The sequence below is a fragment of the Populus trichocarpa genome, chromosome 1 (genome assembly GCF_000002775.5).
Source record: "Populus trichocarpa isolate Nisqually-1 chromosome 1, P.trichocarpa_v4.1, whole genome shotgun sequence".
Taxonomy (NCBI): domain Eukaryota; kingdom Viridiplantae; phylum Streptophyta; class Magnoliopsida; order Malpighiales; family Salicaceae; genus Populus; species Populus trichocarpa.
Window position 1 is genome coordinate 13,862,811 of NC_037285.2, and position 11,159 is coordinate 13,873,969.

General features: G+C 30.9%; 1 protein-coding gene across 1 annotated transcript; it reads left to right on the forward strand.

Moving 5' to 3' along the window:
• Positions 1–10,150: 10,150 nt before the first annotated feature.
• On the forward strand, positions 10,151–11,159 carry LOC18094679 (FCS-Like Zinc finger 17). The gene is made up of 2 exons (XM_006369028.3): positions 10,151–10,489; positions 10,636–11,159. Exons 1-2 carry the CDS (start codon positions 10,218–10,220, stop codon positions 10,847–10,849), a joined length of 486 nt encoding a protein of 161 aa, XP_006369090.1. The 5' UTR covers positions 10,151–10,217; the 3' UTR covers positions 10,850–11,159.

Here is an 11,159-nt window from a genome sequence, read left to right on the forward strand (position 1 = left end):
GGGTTTAGAAGTTTTGGGGTACAACCTAAATCTTCGTTGCTCACTCGCATTTGAAATTTATCAGAATTAGTTTGGTTTGGTAGAAGAGCTAATGCTACTGCATGCAGTCCAGAATGTCTAGGCAATATCAATGTCCTGTTACTGGGTTGTTACTTGTTAATCACCCGTATGAGCTCCATCGTGTTCTTTTTAGTGAACAATTTTTTCATGAACACTATCTCTTTTTGCGCACACTACTTTTCTATGCAGACACTATTTTATACGCCATTACCAACATTTCTATCAATGAGTAAGCATGACACAAGAATCAACTGTAAATCAAAGTTCATATATATATATATATATATATTAGACTAGTGAGAAAAAATATTTAGTTTATCATCACAAAAACATAAACATGTTAAACAAAAGATCTCAAACGAGTTTATATATTTTTAGAACTATAAGCATGTAATAAAATATTAGCATGCATGCTCAGCATATATTCAAATTTGCAATTGATATAAAATAAAAAAATACTAGCATACATAATAATAATAAAATTAACTATGCTTAAATAAAAACAAGAAGAGTATTTGTTGAAGCACTTTAAAGTGATGAATTATTTGTCCTTAAGGTTTTATTACCTATCACTTGTGCAATTAGAATGTTCGCAATATACCTCACAAGATTCCAAAAAAACCACATTGGTTTAGATGTACTTCTAAACAAGGTCTTTAAATAAAAGATCATGTAACTCAAATATCACTTAACAAAATAAACCTAAGCTCTAGATTTGAAAGAAAAATCAAAGCATAAAAGGAGAAGAAAAACACTAAAATGAGGCAAGGAAGAGTGGGTAAAAATCTAAAAAATCCAAGTTGAAAACTCTTCCTCCCCCCCCCCCCCCAATTTATAGTGAATTTTGGAAGCTAAAAATTTGAAGAATTAATTCCCACCATTATCAACGTTTGATTAGCTACCATAAATCAAGAATTAAATCTAGAAAAATCAAGGGTTCTTTGAGTATGAAAACCAAAGGTTATTTGAGATTAATTTCTCATTCACCCATAATTTATTTAAATCATGTTAATTAAAATAAATTTTCAATAATCTCCTCCATGAATGGAAATTGTCTCACCAATTTGAAAACAATTTAACGATTTGTTGAGAGATAATGATTTGGTAGATTACTACATCATGATAGGTAGCTTCTGACTTTGAACCTTTCTTAGTAAAATACCATCAAATTTACTCGGCTAAATAATAAACGTGGTGTCTTGGACTATTTAACATTTTGTGTAAACCAAGACAATAATACTAACATAGTCCTCTATCTAGAGATTTCCTTTGGTTCTCACTGTTGTGTTCATTTTGGCCCTGAACAACTCTTGGATTCATGAGTGCTTTAGAAAATCCAGCCTTTATCAAAATTCTCAAAGAAATAGCCACATTTTTCACTCTTATAGGTGATTTTTTATTAAGAGTATTATGTTATACTTCACTTGGTGTATCAAGGTATAAAAATCATTAAGAGCTCAGCTCACTTTTTATCACGCTGCATCTAGCACTTATTTCATTATAGAAATAAGTAGGAAATAATAAATTTTTAGTGCCACCAATAATGTTATATGGCTTAATTTTTCATTTGAACTTAGATCTTGGTATCTCCAATCAACTAAGTATGACTATTATCTACACTCTTTCATCTTTCAAGGGCTTTAAGCCCATTCCCCTTGATGAATTATAAAGGTTATGTGCAAGATTTCACCAATAACTAAAAGAGAATATGTTAGGGTGTGGTATCAATATAAGTATTCCAACCAAAAAAGCATGACAAAGCTCTTCGTCATGTCCAAATAAAAGGATGAAAGCCCCGAAGCATGCTTCTAGAGACTCAATGAAAAAATAATTGAACCAATCATCACTAAAGCCCTGATTAGTAGAGTCTATAATTACTTCTTATAGGAAAACATATACAATCTCTATGACATAACACTTATTATAATAAAATAACTAATAGAGAACCGTATTCGAATAGAGGAAGCTAACATGAATAAGCATGGTCACCCTCATTTTAAAAAAGTAAAAGCTACACAATGCCATTCGTCTCCCACTAAAGCATCCAAAAGGAATACTAGGGTGAATATTTATGATCGCATAACTATACCTCTCATCACCACATATGATGAGGTATTGACCACCATTAAATGAAAATACTTCGTGCAATACCCATTTCTTATAAAAAGTGTTTCAAACATTAAAAAAAATAATCTTAACAAGTTCTATCTCCTTCATTATAACTATGAGCATGACACTAAGGAATACCATACCCTAAAGAAGAGTTAGAAAGATTGATCATTAGAGGATATCTCCAATAATTTATCAAGAAGGAGAGGCAATCTGAATAAGAAGGAAAACAAATTTGCACATTCCATATGAGCTACATGAAATCAGATAATCTTTGGATTATCTCTAAAATCGTATATTCATCATTTGAATTTTTTTAAATAAATTAGTGTTTCTCCATAAAAATCTCTATGATAAAATATTCATGTCTCTATTAAAATTCTCTAAGTCTTTATGACCACCTACCTAAAAAAAAAGAATCAAGGAACCTTCTTCAAATCTTCTACCACTTAACTCTAAAAATACTAAATAATCAGGGATCCTTCTTCAAACCTCCTAACCACTTATCTCTAAAAGAATCAAAGATTATTCTTCAGTCTCTATGACTGCTCATGTGTCCTTGAATGTACACACAAACCATATCATTTACTTTTATCTATTTGTTATTATTAATAGAACTCTTTATTTAACAGGCAAGAAAATTAAAACTCTCATTTCTCTTGTAGAAACATTTATAAAATTACATGAAGAAATCTCATATAGAAATATTAATATAAGCCACAAAATTAAATCATTTATTTCTTGTAAAGGCAAAGGCACAACCATGGTAACATTATCATGCAAGAATAATAAAAAGGTAATATTTGTATAATAAGTATTTTCTCCTCTATTTTTGTTAATCAAAGTCTCCCAAACATGTTTTTTTTTTAAAAAAGGCTTGGAAGGACAAATGATGATTCCTAAAATTAAAAAAAAAAGGATCATTTAGGCCGCGCTTACACGACTAGCCCGAACTAGCCTCTCTCTTCTTTTTTCTCTATCCCCCTTCTTTTTTTTTTCTTTTCTTTCCTTCCAGACTATCCTTGCCCTGACACACGCCTCTATGTACTTTTTATTCTCAAGACTAATAAATTCTTTGTGCAAGCTTACACGATCACTAGAAACTATCATGCTTTGCTTTAAAAATATGGACATACCTTTTATAATCATGCATACTAAGGTTGGGGGTTTGATAAGAAGTGGGAGGAGTTTTACTTTAGAAGAGCTAGAAAGGTAGAGGAAGGAAAAATAGAATATAGTAGAAGAGCTTGCGAAGGATGATGAAGTCAATAAACTAATAAGTGATGAAGAAGCCACCAAGTTTCTCAGATTAATGAAATATAGTGACTACAACATGGTGCACCAACTAAAAAAAACCCCATCTTGAATATTGCTACTCTCTCATCTTGAGTTTGGAACCACACTGAAAGGATCTTTATAGGGTTTTAAATGAAGCATATGTTCTTTAAGATATCACATTCAATTTCATAGAGCATCTAGTAGGAAGAATCCAGGGTACCAACTACCTGTATTTTTGTGTCATGATGGACTTCAAGAGGTTGTGGAGGTTGAGCGTCTTGAAGTGACATAAACAAAAGATGAGGTTTATCGTAAGAGTGTTGAGAATGATGGTCCTTCCATGAACATTCTAGGCCCTTTCTACGAGTTGGGGTGATATTGGTGTTGACCCTTACACGGATGCTACATACATGTCTTCGAGTTGGAGAAGTTGGGGTGGTGGAGCAGGTCCGTCCACAAGCGTCTCATGCCAATTCAAAAGCTAGAGTGATATTGTTCCTGACCCTTCACGGATGCTACACACCCATTCTCTTGTTGAATGAGATGGAGTGCCACTAAAAAACCATCCACGACTTTGGTCGATTATTAGTTGTAGTTACATCATATGTCATGATAATTTTGAATAGATAATTAGATGTAAATTTAATAAAATGTTATGCCAAGCTAATATTTGTGTTTAACTACGTTAGTTAGGATTTGATTGTGTTCAACTAAATGTGCTGCTTATGTAAATTGTAATTTGAAGTTGGCTGAAAAAATTATGTTGTGAATTGCTGTGTATTGTGGTTTTTTTGGGCAGGGAGTTATAGATTGAAAAAACTGCCCCTAAAAATATTTATTTAGCGAGTCGCAATTGTTATTTGCGACTTGTGTTTCACATATGTCAATTGTGACATGTGAGTCACAAATAATAACTCGAACTTATAAGATTATGCTAGGTCTCTAAATATTTTTTGGGTTGTATTGTTTCACTAATTTTTCTTATTGTGCTATGGTCGCAAAAAAGACTTCAAGAAAACCTCATATAATTATTACGAGATGACTTGCCCGCGCGCTGCCGCGGGCTTATAAAACAAATGCACTTGATAGTGTTATAATTGTGAACCAGCGCTAGATAAGTAATAGAAATTAAAGGTATGATGGAGCAAATATTTCATGACGGAAAAAAAAAGTTGTGTTGGTGATCAAAAACTTAGAGACTGAACAAAATGATTTGTAGCAATCTACAGTAGTTTTGTGAGGAAAGATACAGTGCTTTCGCCACATGATTTAGCTTTTCAGTTAATAAAATGCAAAAAAAAAATACAAAGCTAAATTCTCTACCAACTTAATATTAAAAAAAACCAACAAAAATAATTTTGGAAGGAAAAAAACCCATGAGAAAAAATGTTGCAGTAATTGACAATGTTTTGTGAGGAAAACTATAGCTCTTTTCCCAATAAAATAAACTAAAAAACTATTTAGAGAAATATTATAGCAATCCACAGTGTTTTGTGAGAAAAACTACAACGCTTTCCTCATATGATTTAGCTTTATTGTAATTATAATTCTTAACCAACTCAATATTAAAAAAAAATTGACAAAGATAATTTTAGAAAAAATCATAAAAAAATCACATGGGAAAACACTGCAACAATTCACAGTGTTTTAAAGGAAAAAAAATAACAAAGCTAAATTCTTAATCGGCTCAATATTAAAAAAAAAATCAACAGAGATAGTTTTAGAAAAAAAAATAACAAAACAAACACAAAAAAAAGGAGAAAAATCATGTTGTAAACACTGTAGCAATTCACAGTGTTTTGTGATGAAAGCTACAGTGTTTCCCCACATGATTTAGCCTTATTTGTAATGACTTGTAATTATAATTCACAAACAACTCAATATTAAAAAAATATAATTGAAAAAGATAATTTAAAAAAAATTATAACAAAAAAAAACTATGCGGAGAGACACTGTAGCAATCCACAATGTTTTATGAGCAAAGCTACAATACTTTCCCCACATGATTAAGCTTTATTACAAAGTTAAATTTTAACCAACTCAATATTTAAAAAATAAAATAGACAAAAATGATTTTGAAAAAAAATATTACAAAAAAAGAAAACACAAAAGAAACTGGAAAAAAAACCATGTGAGGAAAAACTGTATCAATTCATAGTGTTTTTTGAGGAAAAACTTGTATTTACTTGTAATTACAATTCTTAACCAGCTTAATATTTAAAAAATAAAATTGACAAAGATAATTTTAGGGAAAAACATAACAAAAACAGAAAAAAACCATGTGGGAAAAAACACTGTAGCAACCAACAGTAATTTTCGAGGAAAGTTAAAGTGATTTCCTCATATATTGTAACTGTAATTTTTAACCAGCTCAACATTAAAAAATAAAATAAAAAAGATAATTTCTAAGAAAATTATAAAAAAAAACCATGCAGAGAAACACTGTAGCAATAAACAATGTTTTAAAGAAAAAAAATTACAAAACTAAATTCTCAATCAGCTCCATATTAAAAAAAATCAAAAAATATAATTTTGAAAAATAAAAAAATAAAATAGAAAAACTATGTTGAAAAACATCGCAGCAATCCACAGTATTTTCAAGAAAAAAATTACAAAGCAAAAATTTTAACCAGGTCAATATTTAAAAAGTAAAATCAACAAAAATAATTTTGGAAAAAACAAAAGAAAAAATAAATGAAAAAAAAAAGAAAAAAAGGAAAAGTTAGCAAAAAAAAAAGAGGGGGTAAGAATCATTGTGGATTACTGTTGTAATCCACAGTGATTTAGGTGTGGGGGAACAGTGATTCCCCTGCACCATTTAGATATTGTTTAATTTTTTGGTATGTACTTGATGATTAAAATAACTAGATAAGAAAGGTAAATATTTCCTTTTTAGCTTTACTGGGATCAATTTAAATCTAAAATTAGCTATTAATTAAAATCCAAATTCTTATGCATCCATATATAGTTTTGGCATGGATGATTGATGAAATGCTTTCCACACATTTCACTTTTGCAAAAAGAAAAGGTTGGGTCTTGATAGCATTTTGTTTTTGCTTCTCTCTTCGCTTTTTTTTAGAATGGGTTCTTGATGTCCTTTTGATAACATTCCAATATGCAATTATTTTTTGTTTTCTTAGCGTTATTCTTATATATATATAAAAAAATACTTAGCATCAGCATGCGTGAATAGTTCATTAAAGGTGGGCTAATAGTGGCGTACAGCAATGTTTGATCACTGGCTAGCTGACAAATTTACCTTTTGATTTTTTATTTTTTTTAAAAGGAGATTCATATTCTAAACGAAGTTGCTTTAATCATCACTTAATTTCATCAAATGTCTTCAGTTGATTATTGATTAAAACCAAAGCATTTGGTTTTAGCCGTATGCGACTGGCTTTCAACTACGTAATTATTGAACATGAGCAAAAGTCTCCCTATCTCTTATTCTTCTATCATTTGGAACGATGGATATTTTATTTCCGATCATCAGTATCTAAAACTTGATTAATCATTAACATTTTGGTTGGATTGAAAGCAATGACGTTTTCGTTTGTAATTATAGAAATTGAATACAAAATCAGTTAATGATGGGTTTTAATATATGGTTTGTTATTGCGGTCCAACTGCACTTTTAATTTTTTTTAAAATTTTTTCAGCTTTAAATTATTATTTTTTTAGTGTTTTTGAATCATTTTTATGTCATGATGTCAAAATTAGATTATGTTTTAAAAAAAAAATATTATTTTGATACATTTCAAGTGAAAAACACTTTAAAAAACAATCTCTACCACACTTTCAGACAACCCCTAAATCTATATAGCTTATGCTTATAATATTATATTTTTGTTGCAAAGTTGGAGGTGAGAAAGGGTAGTTTTAGAAATTAGTGTACATCAATGTTTGTGAATATATTGGACTAGTAAGAAAAGATATTTAATTTATTATTATAAATAGCCCATTTGGCTATGTGGCTAGGCGTGCTTTTGTCAAAATTTGAGTTTTTTTTTTGTTTTAAAATAAAAAAAATTTAGTGTTTTTGAATCGTTTCGATGTATTGATGACAACAATGAATTTTTTAAAAAATAAAAAGATATTTTTTTTATGCATTTTTAAGCGAAAAGTACTTTGAAAAGCAACCGCTATCACAATATCAAATACTATCGAAGTCATGTTAAATAAAAGATGTCCAACAAAAGCCTAGAGTTTATAAATGTTTAAAATTATAAGCATGTAAAAGAATAACTAGTGACAAACACTTTTTTTAACACAAAAATAATAATAGAATTCTAGCATGCATACTAAGCATATAATCAAACTTGTTACAAGAGTATTTACTTATTGAAACACTTTAAAGTAATAACACTTTTGTTGTTGTTAATGATAAATTATCTGTCCTTAAAATTTTATTGCTCCTCACGCATGCAACTAGGATGTTTATAATATGTCTTTCAAGATTCAAACAACACCAGCTTTGTTTAGATGCATTTTTTAAACAAGATATTTAAACTAAAAAATATGAAATTTAAATATTTTTCAATAAGATGAACTAAGCTCTAGATTTGGGATGAAAATCAAAAATTAAATGGTAAAAAAAAAACACTAAAATATGAGGTGGGGAAGAATATATAAAAATCTAAAAAATTAAAATTTAAAACTCTTCTATCACCCTTTTTTTAAAATGAATTTTAAAATCTAAAAGATTAAAAAATTAATTTACATTATTATCAATCTTTTATTAATCACTATAAATCAATAATTAAATTTTAAAAAATTAAAGTTTCTTTAAATAAAAAAAATCAAAGATTTTTTAAGATTAATTTTTTATTCATTCATGGATTACTTAAATTTCAATAATTATGCTTGACAGACAATTGTTCCAATGCAAATTGCAAAAGCCCGCTGATTCTCAATTTTAAAGCCAGCAAAAAAACGTGTAATTTATCAAATTGTGGAAACACGAGCAGATATTCCCCCACAATCAGAGGATATATATTTTGTCATGAAAATACCTTCGAATAGTAATAATTCTCTTTTCTTTTAAAACAACTTTTTTGTAAATTAATGGCAAAAGCAGACGTGGTAATCTGACCAGCCTTGGGATATATTTGAGAGTATGGTTACGGTTATTTTTTAAAGTGTTTTTCATATCGAAATGTATCAAAATAATATTTTTTATATTTTTTTGAAAAAATCATTTTTAAGATCAGCGTATTAAAACAATCCAAAACATACAAAAAAAATTTTAATAAAAAATAATTAAATATTTTAAAAATACTAATACAACCGCGTTTCCAAACCGTCACTACTCCACTAATTAAGTATGCTCTTAAATTGCATTTGAGGTTGTGGCCCAACGGTGAAAGAGACTTATTCCCTTTCTCTGCACCAGGGTTCAAGCCTCACTGTGCACGTCTATTACCCCGTGGTACCTTACATGCTCACTAGGCTTGCAGGATGTTCAGTGGCCCCGGAGATTAGTTGTGGTGCGCGTAAGCTGACCCGGACACCCCAAGTAAAAAAAAAAAAAAAGTATTCTCTTGAAGTTTAGGAAGAGCATCTTTGCAATATTTATTGGCACATACATATCTCTGATGTTTATAAAATATTACACGTTGCCCATCTGATTCTCCATGTCACAGGCTATTAGGGCACGCACATCAATGTTAGTACGAAGCGTATCCGGTCTCACAAATTATGAGTACAGTTTTTACTTGTCTCCCAAATCTTTAGTACATAAAGGGCCTGCCCAGTCTCATAAATTAACACTATCACTCCTATATATGTTTTTTTCCTCCTAATTTCTATTATTCTTGATTGATGAATTGAAAAACGTTTTGCAGGTAATAAAAAATATAATGTATTAAGACGACATCAACTATGAATTTTCTTTCTGGGCTACCATGATGTTCTTGTTTAAAAACTTAAATCAGATGGATTCATGTTATCTCTTATAATCATCCATGTCTCATAATCTCATAATCTGTTCGGTGAAAAAATATGATAAAATTATAGATATATATTAGAACGTTATCTAGAAAGAAAATGCTCATGTCCTGGAGGATAATGATGCTATTCTATCCTGTATTAAAAAAATTATCCTTTTCCAGAATCTGGAATTATGAACATCATTGAGGGACAATGATGCTTCGTTTTTCCTGAGAAGTGATGATCGTGTTATTAACGGAGCCGTGGATATTCTTCTGGACTGGACTTTGTTGGATACTGATGTGGCCTAGATGAAGTAATCAGCCCAAACTATTGGCCTGCAAGTTCTTAGCCCTGACATTTCATGATGCCTAATGTTCAGGAGGTCAAAAACAGCAGTGTGGTTTTATCTTATTTTATTTTCCGGCCGATCAATGCCATTAAATTATAAGTCAACAGTAGTTCTGAATCCATAATTCCCTTCTATTTTCACAACTTTCACGTTTCTTATAGTGGACGTACAGCAGACAAAAAGCTGAGTCTTATTCTTGGTGGGTCACAGACATACTCAAAGGCTTTAACTCCCAAGTTATTTAATAATAAATGACTTTTGACAGAGCAAGCAAACGCGGTGAAGGTTAAGGTTATATCAGCATGTGAATTGCACCAAAAACAACATACAGTAATGAAAATTAAGCTTCCTGTTGCTATGTCTTGTACTATATGGTGTTTTATTATTTATTTTAAAGACAAGTGGCCACAATCTGCTTTTATATAACCATATCTCTCCATCACTTCACATTTCACATTACTACTAACTTTCCTTATCTTCTTCATAGAAAATGCTAGCAAAACTCAAGATTGCCTTCAAAATGGAAGGATGTTTCAATGAGGAAGCCATGGCTAAATCCACATGTGCAAGCTCGAGGAAGGGCTTAGTGGTTGCTGGGTTGCAAAGCCTTTTACTAGAAGGAGATTCTAATGTTGTCACAAAATCTGCTCTGAAAACACAGCGTCTTCGAGTCCAGGCTACCACCATTGAATATTGCTACCTCATATCGTGTAACTTGTGTAACAAGATGTTGAGCCCAGACAAAGATATCTACATGTACAGGTGATCATACGAAGTTCACCATTCCTGGGGTTTAGATAGCCATGCCATATGGATTAATCTCATACGAATTAAATTGTATTCTTCCAATATTTAAGATTTTCTCGACAAGCTTTCTGAAAGTTGCTATTGAATCTTTGTGATTGCAGGGGTGATCAAGGCTTTTGTAGCACAGAGTGCAGAAATAGGCAGATAGTTTTGGATGAAATGAGAGAACTAGAAGCATCCACCAAGGAAAGACTAAAATCTTATAAGCACTGTAGTACTGCTGCCGGCCGGCATGAGACTCGCCGAGTCCTAGAAGACCTCCGCCGGCGTCATAAACCACTTCCTCGTCAAAACCACTGGACAATAGCCTCCTAGTCTTCATAACTTTTCTTACTCCTAGTTTTCCTTTTATGTCTTTCTTCCTGAGTTTGTACTAGACGGAAAGTTCAATGGAAAGGGTTACTGTAGAGTGCCATAAGAAAGTAAACAGTGGGGTAGATGTCAAATGAAACAGCAGATAAAAATGATCTCTAAGACGATATTTTGTTCATCTTTCGATTAGATGAGCGTTGTTACGCCATCACCATCATTCCTTTGTCTTTTACGATATGAGTAAAAGACAGTCTATAGATGGAATCAAATCATAACCATTTTGAATGGCAATAGTGCAGATACTTCGCTGTCA